At 36.5% G+C, this 17,267-nt stretch overlaps 2 protein-coding genes across 9 annotated transcripts in view; one reads left to right on the top strand and one right to left on the bottom strand.

Moving 5' to 3' along the window:
* Positions 1–10,446, top strand: part of tub (TUB bipartite transcription factor) — a 99,659-nt gene extending 89,213 nt beyond the window's left edge. For both annotated transcript variants that reach the window (XM_016502342.1, XM_016502343.1), the window contains exons 5-12: positions 1,712–1,888; positions 2,474–2,595; positions 5,309–5,500; positions 6,000–6,112; positions 6,596–6,710; positions 6,986–7,084; positions 7,505–7,676; positions 8,486–10,446. In XM_016502342.1, the coding sequence (XP_016357828.1) occupies positions 1,712–1,888; positions 2,474–2,595; positions 5,309–5,500; positions 6,000–6,112; positions 6,596–6,710; positions 6,986–7,084; positions 7,505–7,676; positions 8,486–8,619 (1,124 nt within the window). In that variant the 3' untranslated portion in view covers positions 8,620–10,446. The remainder of the gene's footprint in view (positions 1–1,711; positions 1,889–2,473; positions 2,596–5,308; positions 5,501–5,999; positions 6,113–6,595; positions 6,711–6,985; positions 7,085–7,504; positions 7,677–8,485) is intronic.
* A 2,368-nt stretch (positions 10,447–12,814) lies between these two features.
* Positions 12,815–17,267, bottom strand: part of LOC107700610 (protein RIC-3-like) — a 9,608-nt gene continuing 5,155 nt past the window's right edge. For 2 of the 7 annotated variants that reach the window (XM_016502340.1, XM_016502341.1), the window contains exons 2-5: positions 15,257–15,335; positions 14,611–14,698; positions 13,996–14,141; positions 12,816–13,918 (exon numbers count right to left, since the gene is read on the bottom strand). In XM_016502340.1, coding sequence (XP_016357826.1) covers positions 13,089–13,918; positions 13,996–14,141; positions 14,611–14,698; positions 15,257–15,290 — 1,098 coding nt within the window. In that variant the 5' untranslated portion in view covers positions 15,291–15,335 and the 3' untranslated portion in view covers positions 12,816–13,088. Of the gene's footprint in view, positions 13,919–13,995; positions 14,142–14,610; positions 14,699–14,845; positions 15,225–15,256; positions 15,336–15,764; positions 15,974–16,360; positions 16,602–17,267 lie in introns of those variants that run through there. The other 5 variants (XM_016502334.1, XM_016502335.1, XM_016502337.1 and 2 more) reach the window with 5 other exon arrangements.

Below are 17,267 nucleotides of genomic sequence, written 5' to 3'. Positions count from 1 at the left end.
GTTTTTTTTTACATTTGACCTTATTTGTATATTTGTATAGTTGTATTTTATATTTAATCTGTATATCTGTATTTATGTTCTACTGTTAGTGTTATCTGTATGCACCAAGGGTCTGAGAGTAACGCAATTTCAATTCTCTGTGTGTATGTGCTGTACATGTGGAAGAATTGACGATAAAGCAGACTTGACTTGACTTGACTTGACTTGATTATCCCCCCCACACTCGTGTAGCAGCCCTCGACACAGGTCATTGTGCTTTATCCGCAAAATAACCTACACAAACAGATCTGTGACTCACAAATGATGATTTCAAATCAGAGATGCTATTTCTGGACCCAAAGCTATGAAAGAATAAGCTGATGCAAACATATTGTTCATTTTATGGAGACTATTCTTGATTGATCAATATTCTCTGTCTCTCTGGCTTTTTCTCTGATGATTACTTACCTTGTTAGGCAGCCCCAACGTCTAAATGCAATACTGATTATTCTGCAATCACAAGCACTAATGCCTCTCGGCCATCTCGTCAGAGCTAATTCTCTGACATTGTTCAGCAGACGAATTCCTGGAGGGGGAAAGAAGGGTCTCAGTAGCTATAATGACTTGATTTGGCCTGGTTGGATGCATGGATGTATGGTAGCTATAATCTGGAAGGTTGCATGTAGCTGTGCTTGACTGGGACAACATGTTCTTTCAATAATAGTGACTATTGGATGAAATACAAAACCCAGGATGACATAAGAGCAACTATTAATAGACAATAGCAAATTATTGAAACCCCAAGGGCACTTAAAAGCATCAGCACATGCAAAGTTAATTGAGAAGGTTATATATTGCATATGCTACCAGTCACAAGTTTGGAATAATTCAGATTTTTTTAGTGTTTTTAAAAGAAGTCTCTTACGCTTACCAAGGCTGTATTTAATTGATCAAAATACATAATAATATTGTAATATTAATAATAATAGTAATAATGTGAAATATTTTTTACAATTAAAAAATATTCAATTTGAATATATTTTAAAATGTAATTTATTCCTGTGGTAGCAAAGCAGAGTCATCAGCAGCCATTACTCCACTCTTTAGTGTCACATGATACTTTAAAAATCCTTCTAATATGTTGATTTCTTCAAAAAAAAAAATTATACTTTTATTCAGATCAAATGGATCAAAAGTGAAAGTAAAGACAAAAGATTTCTATTTCAAATTAATGCTCTTCTTTTGATCGTTCTATTCATCAAATAATCCTGAAAATTTTTTACCATTTCCACAAAAATATTAAGCAGCAAAAGCTGTTTTCAACATTGATAATAACTGAGAAAAGCAAAGCAGCATATTAGAATGATTTCTGAAGGATCATGTGACCCTGAAGACTGGAGTAACGGCTTGTCATCACAGAAATAAACTACATTTTTAAATATTTACACTATATTACTGTTTTTACTGTATTTTTGATCAAATAATTGCAGCCTTGATGAGCATAAGAAACTTTTAAAAAACATTTTAAAAATCTAAATAATCCGGTAGTGTTTGTGTGACAAAGGACCATCAATTAGACTCTAATACTGCAGAGGAATTCATTCACTCCTTAAGATTTGAATGTCTGTCTCCATATTTCCATAAATGCCATTATTTTTGTGATACCAAAGTGGATACAGGATGGTTGACATAGTCGAGTTAACAGTGTTACTGTGTTGTGGTGATACCACAGGAACTGATGGGCCCGCTGCCTTCCAGGATGAGGGTCAGGAGCTGGGCAACCAGATTCAGATCCTGACAGTGGGCCACTCACCTGCCCAGGAGAGCGAGGCAGAGGGCCAGGGTGAGGCAGTGGGCAGCACGCAGTCACAGGGCAAACAGGACCTACGGGTCACTATGCTGAAGAAAGGTACACCAGCGATAGTCCTCAGGGTAACGCAAACGAGAGTGGAGAGAGAGACAGATGGAGAGAACGCTACCATCATGACGATTGAGACATGCAGATTTGCAGATTGTTCCTCAGTATTATTACTGATCGCCTAACATGCAACACAACATCATGTTCCTATAATAACATCATCTGGTGACTAACACTTTGAGATCTATTTACATGCTATAGCACTTAGATTCAGTATCTGCCACTCTCTCCTCCTTCTGTGACATATTTGGATTAGATCATGTCTTTACTGTCTGCATGACTTATTATTAGAGCCAGTATGATTCGATCTGGACTATGGACAATCATTTTGTCCTTTGCATCTCTTTTTCTGCTAATTTGTAGAACTTACTAAGAGTGAAGAGTTTTTTTTAATCCAAATGTACTCAGTTTGTTATGTCTCTGATGCTCTTTTGGCATCAGAGTGCAGTTATTTGCAGTGTTATTTGCACTGCATAATGCCTCAATGTTTGCTTTATGCCTGCTGCTGTTCTCTCCTCATGTTCTGCTATCGACACGCTATTTGATTAGCTCCTCAATATTTTTTCTTGTTCAAAGGAATCTCCAGTAGCATGAACTTTGATGAAGAAGAGGATGAAGATGATTTGGTCAGCTCAAGTTCATCTCAGCTCAACAGCAACACAAGACCTGGATCTGCCACCAGCAAAAAGTCCAGCAAGGTAGACTGTTTTCTCTGCTTTTTTAAAAGTGATTAATTCATTTAAGTAAATTAAAGGGTTAGTTCACGCAAAAATCAAAAAAATTAGGCTGCGTTTTACTCACCCCCAAGGCATCCTAGGTGTATATGACTTTCTTCTTTCAGACGAATCCAGTTTTAGCAAAGGAAAACCAGTCTCCTCTTGGCTTATATTGAAATCCTCTGACATTCTTCTTTACAAATCCTCGTTTTGTACTTCTAATTCTTGACAGTTGTTTTGTTTTGATCTCTCCGCTGCGATTCCGCGTGCGTCACTTCTGAGCGGCGCATGCGCAAAGCTGACCTCATATGTCATCCGCCCGGAACTGCTTCTGTTTACAACAGTGAACGCAATCTAGATTCAAGTGATTATTACGTTTTGAATATGGATATTTATCTTACAAAAACGCATCGACTCGCTATAGAAGGCCTTTGTTCACCCCCCCGGAGCCGTGTGAGACACTTTTTTTTATGGATGGGCGATTTTTATTTAAGTTCTTTTGGACTGAAGCAATGCAACACCTGCTGAGTGGCATTAAACAGCATGAAAGATCAAAGACAATTTTTAATATAACTCCGACTGGATTCGTCTGAAAGAAGAAAGTCATATACACCTAGGATGCCTCGGGGGTGAGTAAAACGCAGCCTAATTTTTCATTTTTGGGTGAACTAACCCTTTAAGTTGATTTTTCAGTTTTACACAATGTGAGCAATAGATGCAGACGGCATGGAAGCATGGAGGGAAACAAATCATGGTTACCATAGCTACCTATTCATTGCTAAGAGGAGACTGAAGAGAAATATTTATTATACCATTCAAAAGTTTGGTGTCATTTATTTTTATTTATTTTTTAAAGCATTATTATTATGGTACTATATACAAGTTATGATAGGTCATGCTTAATATGTAAAACTCTTTTTACAGTATGTACCAGAGGGTCACTGTTCTGGCACTCTGTACATCAAGGGGTCCTTGGCCTGCAAAAGGTTAAAGATCCGTGGATTAGATGCAGTTCAGCACCAAAAAGATTCTGACTTAACCACCACACCCACAGTATATACTGCATTGTTGATTGAATTTATATAATTTTTGTTGATTCCCCAACTAGCAGTTTTGCATAGTGAAGGTCATTCCTTGTCCGTTGCTGTCTAAACTGAAGCATGACTGCTATTTTGAGCAGTATATGTGTGTTAGCTCCAAATGTGAACTAATCTGTGTCCAGTTATGTTACATGTACAATGCTGACACAAGCAGTCTTTGTATTGTCATGCTAGGATGTATTCTCTTGTGTCTATCTTGGCACAAACCCTGCAATGCTGGAAATGGAGGGTCAGAGTCCTGTTGTTTCCTATGGCAACAGTGAAATGATTACTTTCTTAAAATAACATGATGGAAACCTTGCATGTTTGAAGCCCCTGCTCTTACCAGTCACTGATGATCACATTGTGCAGTGTTTTGTAGAAAATAAAAATGTATTACTAAGAAAAATGTATTAGTAGATAAGTCAAATAGGGAGAATACCTGCAGTGTTATGCAGTGTGGCTGTAATATATTCTGAAGATTCTGAACATTTTTATGCTTTTATTAATTGAGAGACTACATGGACATTTTAAAAATTTATTTATTTGTCACACTGCAGAAAAAAATTATAAAGAGAAATACATTAAACTAAAATCTGTAAACTTTAAAGAAATGGTGACCACTTACAGCATCCTTATCTCATAATTTTCTCTTTTGCATATACATATATCATATACATATATTTACCTAAAACATTGATGTTGAAAAAAAAAATTTGTGCATGTTATTTGTCTTTTATCCAAGTTATTCCAGTAAACTAAAGTTATGGAGTCCAAATATGGCTATTATTTATTTGGTTGTATAGTGGCTCATCCATGTCTCTTGGGCCTGACCCTGCTAACGTCACTGGGCTGCTTTGCTGCTCTTTAACGTTTCAGTTTTAATCCAGCTGCTTACATTTCAGACCACAGGGACATTTGATTCATTTACACTGGGGTCCAAATGTCTGAGTGCACTAGTGAAATTGCTTGTATTATGCAGTCTGTACAATGGAGTTGGAGTTCATATCACATTTTACATTATCTCTTTATTTTACATTTTGTGAAATTTGTTGTTGTTTTCCAGGTTTAAATATAACAAATTTCTTCATTTTCAGTGGGGGTTCAGATATTTATTTATTTATTAGAATACATTTTTACCACATTTAGCATTAACCCCCTCCTCCCCCTAGGTTTACATTAAAAATAAAACAAAAATCGCAAATGAGGTCTCGGACCTCAGATTTATTTATTTATTTATCATTTTTTTCCATTGTAACTGTGTTCCATTATAACTGTGACATTGTAACATTATGTGTTTTACTTTTTTCAGGTTTAAAAAAACCTACATTTACAATAAGATCTTTATTTATCTATTTATTTACCCAGAAGTTTACATATTTTTCTTATTGTACAGTAACTTATCTTTGATTTACAAAATGTCTTGGTTTAAAAAAAAAAAAAATCAGCTTTTTTCTCATGTCTCTGGCTTTTGGATTAATTAATGTATTGTTTGTTTGTTGAATGTTTATATATAAATATGGTTGTGAATTTGTAATAATCAAAATGTACACTTCTTTTAACATAAATTTATAATTGACTAGGATCGATCTGTATCTGCCTAATCAATGTGACAGGAGGCGACCTCAGCTTCCACCCCATTGGCCAATGAACCATCCATTGACGTAGATGACCTAGAGGAGTTCATTCTCAGACCCGCACCTCAAGGAGTGACTGTGAAATGCAGGATCACACGGGATAAGAAGGGCATGGACAGGGGCATGTACCCCACCTACTACCTCCATCTGGAGAGAGAGGATGGCAAGAAGGTCAGACACATCGAAACACTGATTATTTCCATGTTTTTCTAAAGAGTTTTGCCTTATTTGGAAGTCATCATTGTTGTGCACCAGCAATCAAGCCCAATCAGTGACACTCCATTCCTCCAATTTGCCAAAGGGCTTGAAATGATTGATTCTGATGAAAGGAACCAACTTTAGCCTGCAGGGAGATTTAGCTAAATGACAACTGAACATAATATTGCTGCGCTTGGCAAATGCTTATCCTAAAAATATCAGGACTAAATCATAAATCATATGTTAAAAACAATGTGTTATAGCCATCTTATTTACCTAATAGAATAATACATATAGCCAACTTCCCTATATGTATCTGTATGGGTTTCATAGTTGTTTATGCCATTTCTCAAAACAAAATATGGAAACGCTGTCTCTGATTGTTTGTTTATGTCTCAATCTCTATCAGATGTTTTTGATGTCAGTTTTGTGCTGCTGTTTCGGTGTCCAATTAAATTCTGTTATACATTAGATTTTCCTTTTAGCTGGGAGGAAGAGAAAGAAGAGCAAAACATCCAATTACCTCATCTCCATCGACCCTACTGACCTATCACGAGGCGGCGAAAGCTTTATTGGCAAACTGAGGTACATTTAAAGATGATTAATTGTGTCGTGTGATTCATAAGGTAGCGTAACTTAAATCTATGCTGCTCTTAGAGACAAGAGACATGTGTCTCTTTCTAAACAATCAAGAGGGACCTTTAATGAGTCTGTGTGCATGTGTGCACTGCTGAACCTATTTAAAACTGTAATTGGGTTCATTGCTGGTGTGCAGGAGTGTCCCCATTAATATGAGGAGAAAGCAACTGTGTGCATTCTAATGTCTGAGTCTCATTACAGCACATATAAAAACATACATTTTTGATATTGCATATGTTACAATTCCATAATTCTTATTAGTACTAAAAAAAAAGCTTTAATTTATATTATTTTTCTTCTTTTGATGTTTGTGTGAAATGTGGCCTGAACATATTCTTGACAGTCTTTGGGAGCTTCATCCCTTTGCTGTGACACGCTGAAAACTTCATTGTAAGAATTTCATCAGTAAGTACAATGTCATCCCCACAGATCAAACATTATGGGTACCAAGTTTACGGTATATGACAGCGGTGTGAACCCAGTCAAGACCACCTCCAGCCTAGAAGCAGGGAATCTTCGACAGGAGCTTGCCGCAATCTGCTACGTGAGTTTGTGAGCATGATCTCGGTCAATGACCAGCACAGAGCCAGCACCCAGCCCTGAGGGCACTACATTTTAGAGCCACAAGCAACGATGAGCCAAGCCTGACCTCTGCTGGCTGTTTTTTTACATAGCAATACCACTGATCAAGGAAAAACAGGAATTAAAATGCTTGTGTAGATGAATGATTTCTAAGAATTTCTCGTCAGTGAGTGGATTTGAGAGTCACATGTATATAAACATGGTGACTAATTCGCATGTTTGTGTTCTGTTCTGCAGGAAACGAATGTTTTAGGGTTCAAGGGGCCTCGGAAGATGAGCGTCATTATTCCTGGAATGAACATGGACCATGAAAGAGTCTCCATAAGGCCTCGAAATGTGAGTGCAGGGCTGTTTCGGATAGCATAATACATAATCCAGCATGTAGGCCTAGTTGTGTTTAAATAGGCTGTAATTAGCAGCTAGAATCTCAAAAGGATCATTGTAGTTTTCAAAATACGAAATACTTACTCAGAAGTACTTCCAGGATCAGAGGAAGAGGAGGCTGTTCAAATTTGCAGGATGATATCTTATTGAAGACGTTTTTTATCTATTTTTTACGTAAATCTTTTTCAATTTGTTAATTTACATGTTGCCATTTGTGTTACATGACCAGTAAAATGCTAGGTAATGTATGACTTATGTAAAACATTAGTCTGAGGCTACCAATATATTTTTTATATTCAAACGTTAGCGTTAGTGGCAAAGTTACATGCTCTAAGGAAAGTTTATTCCCCACATCTGCCTGTTGTTTTGCAGGACCATGAGTCTCTACTGGCTCGATGGCAGAACAAAAGCACTGAGAGTGTGATAGAGCTTCACAACAAGACGCCTGTGTGGAACGATGATACGCAATCATATGTGCTCAACTTCCACGGCAGGGTCACCCAAGCGTCTGTCAAAAATTTTCAGATCATTCATGACAATGACCGTGAGTTAAAAATGATCATCTTAAGCTTTGTGTACTACTTGGTTTACAAGGCAATGAACAATAGTAATTTTAGAACAATATTAACCTTAAAATGTAATTATTGTTGTAGAATTAAAATCTGTAGTAGAATTTATTGAACATTTAATTTGTACTTTTAATACAATTCTTTTGTAAAAGAATGTTAAGTACATATAGTAAATTATATATTATATCTGGAGATATACACTGGCCTCAAAATGTATTTGGACACTTGTAAGCCACAATTAGAAATGTATAACATAATTGCATTATTTAGAAAATATCAAAACGTGTCATTTATTTGAAAGAAATATATCACAAATACACGTTTCAGTAAAAACATTTCACAAAATGAAGTTTGTTAGGTTTCAGTATATAACAGTAAATATATAGTTTAAAATAGAGATAAAAAGTCTAACTGTCAAACATTGTGGAACATGTTCATTTGATGAACTACAGCTGCTGGTTATTCTGCTAGTGTGATTGTGAGGGAAATTGACTTCATACATCCTTCTAAAATTACCTGTTTAAAAATAATTGAAAACGTGTTTCAGAAAAGTGATGTTAGTTCTGAGAAAAGCTCTAGCATGACTTGTTTGCCAAAGCCACTCAGTTTGATATTTTGTATCTCATGCAATGAAAATTAGATATTTTAAATTGTGTTTTTAGTGTCCAAAAGTGTCCAAACACTACATACTCCAGAAATGGATTTATATTAGAAGCCACACAGAGAAGTACCTGTTTGTTTTGTCTGTATTCTCATCCCTGTATTCTCTCTTTCGTGAATGCAGCGGATTACATTGTGATGCAGTTTGGTCGTGTAGCAGAGGATGTCTTTACAATGGACTACAACTACCCCATGTGTGCCCTGCAGGCGTTTGCTATTGCTCTGTCCAGTTTTGACAGCAAGCTAGCCTGTGAGTAGCCGTCTCTCTCTGCCAGCCACAAGCACGACAGGACCCAGCCAGACTGCTTTACAGTCCCAATCACTGAGTAAAGGGCTGCGGTGAACTCCCAAGCAGCAGGGTCCCTCTCTCAAGATCCTCCTTTGGAGGCATGAATGCGTATTGAGTTTGTTTCTTTGTGTGAATGTGCGTGAGCAAGGTGACATTTCTGCTTTTTCAAAAAGGGCATCACAGTTGGGGGAAAGCACAAAGACTTCAAAGCTCAAATGCGGGAGATTATCAGAAGAGGATGCATTCGTTTGAATCGACAGTCAAAAATATCCTACTCACTTTCTTTACTTAATCTTCAAGCTAAAACTAACCGTTTGCTAATGTTAAAATAAGGATCTTTTACAGTAGTACTTGTGTCCCTAAGATTAAAAACAAAAATAATTTTGCCATGGTCATAATTCTAAAAGAATTAATGTTCACTAACCAATCAATTATGATTTTTCACAAGAAATATAACATGTAGCTGTGATATAACAGTTTGGATATTTGATTTAATGCACTTTTGTAAAATGACTTTCATATGTGACATTTCTTCAGTTATACATGTCACTTGTTTCATACATGTCTTTTAAATATGTAATGTATCAATTCATGCTTCACAAGGACTCCAAAGCCAGTATGAAGTATGACAGACTAACATATTTATCCACTATTTATGTATTTATAGATTTCCATACCATCTGCTGCTTGTGTCTTACCCCATGCCCATAATTCATGCTTCAAGCACAAAGCTTGACCAAGGTGCCTTCGCATTCGAGCTTTTGGTGTGGATTTCTTAAAAATCAACTGATGAATGTGTGACATTTGCACAAAATAGACGTAATCATTATCACTTCTGCAAACGGTTTATCTACAGTTTTTAAGGGAACATGAGATTCAAAAATGACTTTTATATTATTAGAACAACCCAAAATGAATGGTTCACCAAATCCAGGTCCACACCAGTAGCTCTAGTGTGAAAGCCCCTGAAGTCCTACACGGTGGAAGAAGTGTGTAGTAAGTCATTTTATGTGAGGGTCAATATCAGGGTAAGTACATTATCATCTCATACTGACCCACTACATTTGTAGGGGAATGTACTGAGCACTTTATTCAGAGATTAATGGTTGAAAGCTGTAAATATTGTGCCTTTGGACGAAACAATTGTGATGCTTGAAGTTGGTGAGATGCTACATTGTTTTCTTAAGCCAGCGTTGTTTATCATGCAGTTAATTTTAAGCTTCTGCCTTTGTTCTTGAGAACAACGTGTATATTTCCAGTATACTGGGCTGTACCTTTCCAGAAAGATCAGGTTTATTTGCCTGCTTGTGGAATAGTTGATTTTTCGGAACAGAGTAACTACTTATTTGAGACAATGAGGCGAGTAAGTACGTTTACATGCACTTTTAAAAGTTTGATTTCTGTCTGCCTACATTAGTAATTTGTCATAGAAACATTTTAGTCCAACTGAAATCTGATTTTTGGGGTCGGACTACCAGAACTTGATAAAGTGATTGTAGCTTGATTATAACTGTGCATGTAAACATACTGTACTTAGCAACACAGTTTGTTCAAGTCATCTATTAAATTTCCTGCTGCATGAGGATAATTGTGAATGTGGATCGAACAAAGTGTCAGCGTGGAATTTACACAAAACTCAAATCATCATCTTTAATTGTATTATAGCTTGTACACTTCAGTGTCTTTGCTGAACAATGCTGATGAATGAAGAAAGGAATAAGTGAAGTTGTATTATCAGTGTGGCAATTTAACTAAAAAAACATAAAACAAAACCTGCTTTACCAACTTCCCTTAAAGCAGCACTATGTAACTTTTGGCGCTCTAGCGGTTAATAAACAGAACTGCACACATCCCGCGGAAGAACATTCCAACCGGAGCTACTTCTCTAAGTTTATGTCTATGGCGATTCACGCAGGTATGTGTTACTCCGCAGCGGTGACGACCCGATCAGGCTACAATAGTCCAAATATAAGTACCTATTATAAGTGTACCGTAGTGATTCGGAATAAGACAAAAATGCGGTTTGGAAGATGAATTCATGATGTACTCGCTCATTATATACATTTTGCAAATTTTGAACACAGAAAAAGTTACATAGTGCTGCTTTAAAGCCAAACTATTCTTGAAAGTGTTGAAGCCTTCATATGGCCACACTGATTTACTAGATCTGCTCTGTTATGCATTAGCATGACTCGAGGTTTATTTTTATCATACTGTTTTTCATTTAAGTCAAACGTTACAAAAAAAAAAAAAAAAGTACATTAAAAAAAAAATTCACAATTATTCCAAACGTTGGATCAAAAGTGTGTGTGTGTGTATATATATATATATATATAGCCTATACACACACATATTTATAGAAGTCACTGACATTCTTGCCCTCCATTGTAACTTTTACTCAGAATATGAGGTTTGTTCTTGAATACTTTTGTGACACTCTTTTGTCTTTTGTCAGAAGAAAATCATGTGGATTTGAAATGATATGAGTAAATGATGACAGAAGTTTCATTTTTGGGTGAACTATCCCTTTAAGGACACCACTAGTCACGGAGCTGACAACAGGACAAACCGTAAATAATATATAAAGTTTCTTTTTTTAGAGGTCAGCACTATTTCTACTGTATGTTTTAAAAATACCATCAGCCGATCCAGAGTAAACAACCTGCCAGTTAGCTCACCTTTTAGAAATGAAAGTATTGTCGGGTGAATTGGCCTCATATTCAGCCACAACCACAGAAGCACACGGGAGACTGGGATTGTTTGCCAAAGGGATCTGGGCTTGACTTTTTGAACCCTGAATTTGCTTAGCATTGGCCTTGGCTTTACTTCAGTTTGTCTGCTGAATGTACAAACACCGTGATTTGATCTGGGTGCCAGAGCAGTTCACGCCTCCAGTCCACGCAGTTCATTTAGATCACTCTGGTGGGTTCACGCCATGTGTGCTCTGATTTTACCTCTGGCTCTCCGGAGCTACTTCTCTAAGTTTATGTCTATGGCGATTCACGCAGGTATGTGTTACTCCGCAGCGGTGACGACCCGATCAGGCTACAATAGTCCAAATATAAGTACCTATTATAAGTGTACCGTAGTGATTCGGAATAAGACAAAAATGCGGTTTGGAAGATGAATTCATGATGTACTCGCTCATTATATACATTTTGCAAATTTTGAACACAGAAAAAGTTACATAGTGCTGCTTTAAAGCCAAACTATTCTTGAAAGTGTTGAAGCCTTCATATGGCCACACTGATTTACTAGATCTGCTCTGTTATGCATTAGCATGACTCGAGGTTTATTTTTATCATACTGTTTTTCATTTAAGTCAAACGTTACAAAAAAAAAAAAAAAAGTCTTGGAAATTGGAGAAATCGAAATCTTCTCATTGTCTAAAATCTTATAACATTAGTGTTAAATTAATGTGTTTTAAAGAAATCAATCTATCATCATTTTGTTCCCTGCTGAGAGCCCCTTTGGTTTAACTTTGAAAAATTCAGGTTTGTTGTCCATCACACAGAACATTCTTAATTGCACAAAACTGTGCATTTTAAGTAAAAAAAAAAAAAACATAACAACAACAACAACTAATACTTAGAATGTTAATCCAAGATAAAGAGAAGAAATTTGCTGCAAATGGCATACCATTTTTGTTACTATTCTTTTTGTCATAGAAATGTGGCTTCAGGTATCACATTTTGAAATATTTTTTTTCCCCCCAGAAAAGTATTTTTTTATATTATTTTTTTAAGGAAAAATTATAAAACATATATTAAATTCTTTGGCCACATTGCAAAGAAATCTGTGTAAGTTATTACATTTGGTTTTTAACTGCCTCGTGAAACCATTCCAGCACTTTCTATACTTTATGTAATGCTCTAACAGTTTTTGGGTTTGCTCTAAATGGTTAAAAACACCGAAAATGAATGCGTTTTTCTGCTATTTTTCATTGTTTGGAAAAAAAATCTCACCACTCTTGTGTTAAAGTGATAATGTATAACTGTTATGTCACACTGTTTTGTAAAATGTGTACAGTGGTCAGTATACAGTGTTTGTATACAGTAATCAAGATATGAAAAAAAATTAAACTGAATGTGAATTTTCGCATCTCAAATATTTAAGATGAAATCATTGCATTTGTGGTACAGTACTTTAGTGCTCATGAAATAATGTTCATACAAAGCCACTTCTGTTCGGAAATGTTTTATTGGCAAAGACTTTCTTTGGAAAAAGGGTCTTAAAAGTGCCTATTTTTGACACAACATATTCTAAAATGTTCTCTAGCTGTTCTTGGAAACAGATGAATGAAATCTCAGAATCTCAGAAAAGCCTAAATAGTTACAGAGAAACTGTTTCCTTAAGCAAAGCAAGAAAGATTCACAGTAAGGTATGTTTGAACTAGAGGGTAAACGACCACAAGACTATTGTTTTTTTTACAGGCTGGTCATTTCTTCACCTTCTGTTTCTTGTGACGCATTCGAAGAGTCCCTGAGGCTTGAGCTTTAGTAGACTCTGACTTGTTGGAGATGATGGTTACCTCAGGTTGGTATGTTTGTAGGAAGTCAATGAGGTCTACTTCCTGTTCCTCAGATTCACATTCCACTTCATCATTAAATCCCAGGCTCTCAGCCTCCATCAGCGGATCCTCCTCCTCCTTCTCAGTCTCACTCTGCCCGTCTTCATTATGTTGATCTTCCTCTTCTTCTTCACAGTCTTCATCATCACCATTTTCTTCCTCTTCATTCCCTTCACCATCATCCTCCTCCTCCTCTTCTTCTTCTCCATCGTGTTCTTCTTCCTCCTCTTCCTCATACTTGCAGCCAACAGCTCCACCCTTTGGATAATGGAAGACGTGTCGGTGATCGCTAAAGGTGATTTGTCGTCTTCTGCTTGGTTTCTGTTCCTCTTCGTTTTCACCTGGGTACTCGAGTTTCTCATCATCCTCATCAATACTAGGAAGACAGGGCTGGTCTTCTCTAATCTCGTCTTCATCTTCCTCCTCCTCCTCATCTTCCTCCTCCTCCCCCTCCTCCTCCTCTTCATATTCCTCTTCTTTGTCGTCCTCTTCATTTTCTCCATTATTCTCCACGTTCACCTCCTCATTAGTACACGCATCATCAGGCTCATCCTCTTCCTCCTCTTCTTCCTTCTCCATTCTCTCAGCAAGCTCCTCTGCTGTGAGTATGACTTGGTCTGGTTCTTCAAGTATAACACTAGGAAATCTGCGTCTGCGGGAGGTCATGTCATACTCTGGGTAGGTCTCCTCTGGATAGCCTTGAGAAGCAGTGAATAAAATAAAATTCAAGAACCAAGAAACAACAGCGGACCCAACACAAAGCCTTGAAGTATACCTTCCCAGTCTGCAGTGTAGGGGGCCTCCTCGGCTTCCTCCTCTGGTGAAGCTTCCTCTCGCAACTGTCTCTCCCGCATCATTTGGGTGATCTCCTTCAACTGTTTGAGCTTTCTCTCCTCACGCCTCCGTGTGCCCCTGCGTGACCTGAAGTCAGAACAAGTGGTGAGTCAGAAACTACATTAATACAAGTAACATATCACAATCACTGCAAAAACCACATACACATTTCTTGCTAATTATGAAGCTGCAAAACAAATATACCACTGTTGCTCATTATTTTAAAAAGTAATTAAAACTGGTTACATACTAAAAATAGAAAAGGAAACAAATACGTTTCCTCAGAAGAATATGGATCTATGTTCTGTGAATGTAAAAAAAAATATATATACATTGTATTTGGCAGATCCTTTTATCCAAAGCGACTTACACTGCACTCTAGGTATGCATTTTAGCAGTTAATGCATTTCCTGGAATTCATAATGCTGTGAACTAGCACTTTTCCTTTTTAAAATGGATTCCATTCGAAGTTGCATGCAGATCATGTCAGTGCTCTGTCAGCTCTTTGATCAGTAAGATACTGGATGGTGCAAGGAGAGAAATATGATCTGATTACCTGGCAGATGGGTGGACAACTTTAGATATTCTCTTTTCTCTGCCTTTTTCACTCATTCTGGCCTGCATCTGCACCAGCTGACAAGTAGCTGCCAGGGAGACAATTGAATGAGGTTTAGAATCACATAAGATACAGAGATTCACTCAAACATATGGCCGCCACACTTTGTAGTTTCATTTAAATCATAAATTCATTTAAATAGCAAAATTGTAAGAATAGTTTGAGCTTTTCATACACATGCTGTACAGGGAGTAAGTGCGGTACTGATGCTCTGTCAGTTGCCGCCTCCACCCTTTGGCATCCATTTGTTGAATAGAGCTAAACCTCTTACTACTGATCCAAAAGACATGCAGTTAATTGGTATTAGGAGTGGCTAAGCTTATAAAACATTACTTCTGATTGTTAATCCGGGTTGAACAAAAGGGAGAGAACAAAGCTTGCCAGGTCTTGGACAGGATCTTAATCTACCTTATCTGGAGTTGCAAGTTGGTTAGCTACTGAAATGCTGAGAATGCATGCAATAAGAGTAAAACAGAAATGTGATTTTAAAAAAGGTCGCAATTTGACAATATGACGCCACTAAGATGAGCATCATTATTAGGTACATAATGTTGTCCAACTAGGGTTGATGTATATGCAAACTCACGCATCTCTTCAAATGTGTATTCTGACTGCAGCATAGGGAATCTGCACCCTTGTCGATGAGGTTTGTCCTTAGAGGTCAGCTGTTGAAAGATCAAAGTAAGCATCAGTGATTGATGAAAGCAGATATATTATCTTATATATATATATATGTATATATATATATATACAGTACACTGTGTATGTGTGTGTGTTTTCTGAAGGATCATGTGACCCTGAAAATTGAAGCAATGGCTGTTGAAAATTAATCTTTGCATCACAGTAATGAATTACATTTTAAAATAAATTAAAATACAAAACAGTTCTTTTAAATTGTAATAACATTTAACAATAGTAATGTGTTTGTATGTTTGATCAAATAAATGCAAAAACATAAAAAATCTAATCAAGCCCAAACTTTTGAACATTTCTGTATATATTAAAGCACGTTAGATATTTTCTCTAGGGAAATTATTATTACAGGAGAGGTGCCGAACAGAGCAGCTTTCCAAATAGCTTCTGATAAGACTCACTTTAAAGAACAAGTAGATGATATAAAGGAAGATGCCAAAGCCATAGACGGGGATGACCTGGCCCAGGAGATTTGGCTTGCCAACACCTTTGGCTCTGGCAATGGCCTCTGGGTTGTAATGCTTGATGTAATGAGAGTCTGCGTCCCAGTGATCATGATCTTCAGAGAATGAATGTCTGTGTCGTGGGGGAGGAAAATGTCCTGGTCCAACTTTAAAAATAAATAAGTGAATACAATCATTTTATAGAGATTGCACTAAAAAGAGCAATTCCTAGTTAATTTTTCTGTATCAAAATTCAGTAACCAGTGTTTTTCAAAAATATGAAATACAAAAATAAACTAAATTAAACAAAATGACCAAAATGAAAACTCCTTATAATGTTTTAATGATCCCGCGTTATTATTATTATTTTTATGGTTACTGTATTAAGTTTTTTAAAGATGCAAGAATGAATAAGGATAGATTTGTTTTGGAATCTTTGTTTTATGAAGTCACACACGGGGAGCTGGTAGAGGTTAACAGGGGGCCTGAGCACAGAGATCACAGGGATGGTCAAATCAGCACTGACATTACTGAAACACTAAATGAGGGATTACATTTTTGTCTCATCTTACCCTCCGACTGCACTGTTTCTTTCTTCACTCTGGGTAAAAATAATTTAGGTAGGAATAAAGACATGCAGAGGACGATGCAAGAGATGAAGGTGATCTTCTGACATGTTGAAACAGCCATATCGATACAACAGCGATAAGAGATGCTGTAGAGCAAACGGTGACAAGCGTCAACATCACGACATCACTTTTACGAAATTTCCTGTTGATTCGCTGAAGCGGAAATGACTGGAAACATTAATCCGCCTTCCGGCTGAGATTAGACTGATGGCACATTAAATCAACTCCCTCAGAATCATCAATCATATTCGTGACCTGTTATTAACCTGTTTTATGAGATAATTTAGTATTTTACTCATTATTGTAATTTGATCGGTGCCCTTACATGAACACAGAAGATTTATCATATATATCCATAAGACATTTCAAATTTACACTCCACAGTGCTTGCGTAACGCAACTAATGATAGGCTATTATTATTATTATTATTATGTTTTTTTTTTTTATTGTTGATGTTTATGATGATTGCGATGATGTCGTGTTCTTGTTGTTGTTGTTATTCAACTATTAGTCCAGTAGATGGCAGTGCTGTCGTGATTATAGCGCTCATGAGGTCTTATTAAAAGCCTTTTATTGAGATCTCAACTACACTACAGATATTCGAATCTATGAGGGAATTCTCAGAACTTTTGTATACGCTGTGGACAGTTTGTGTCTCCATAGGATTTAGTTAATAAAACAATAATAATTAATAACATTTAAATGAATGAATAAAACTATTCATTTTATATAAAATGTATGTCCTAAAGTGTAACATACATGAGTTAATGTCATGCATATATATATATATATATATATATATATATATATATATATATATCTCTCAATATT

The sequence above is a fragment of the Sinocyclocheilus anshuiensis genome, unplaced genomic scaffold, assembly GCF_001515605.1.
Source record: "Sinocyclocheilus anshuiensis isolate Anshui unplaced genomic scaffold, SAMN03320099.WGS_v1.1 scaffold1099, whole genome shotgun sequence".
Lineage (NCBI taxonomy): Eukaryota > Metazoa > Chordata > Actinopteri > Cypriniformes > Cyprinidae > Sinocyclocheilus > Sinocyclocheilus anshuiensis.
Note: the sequence above shows the minus strand (reverse complement) of the source record. Positions and strands in the feature narration are given on the sequence as shown.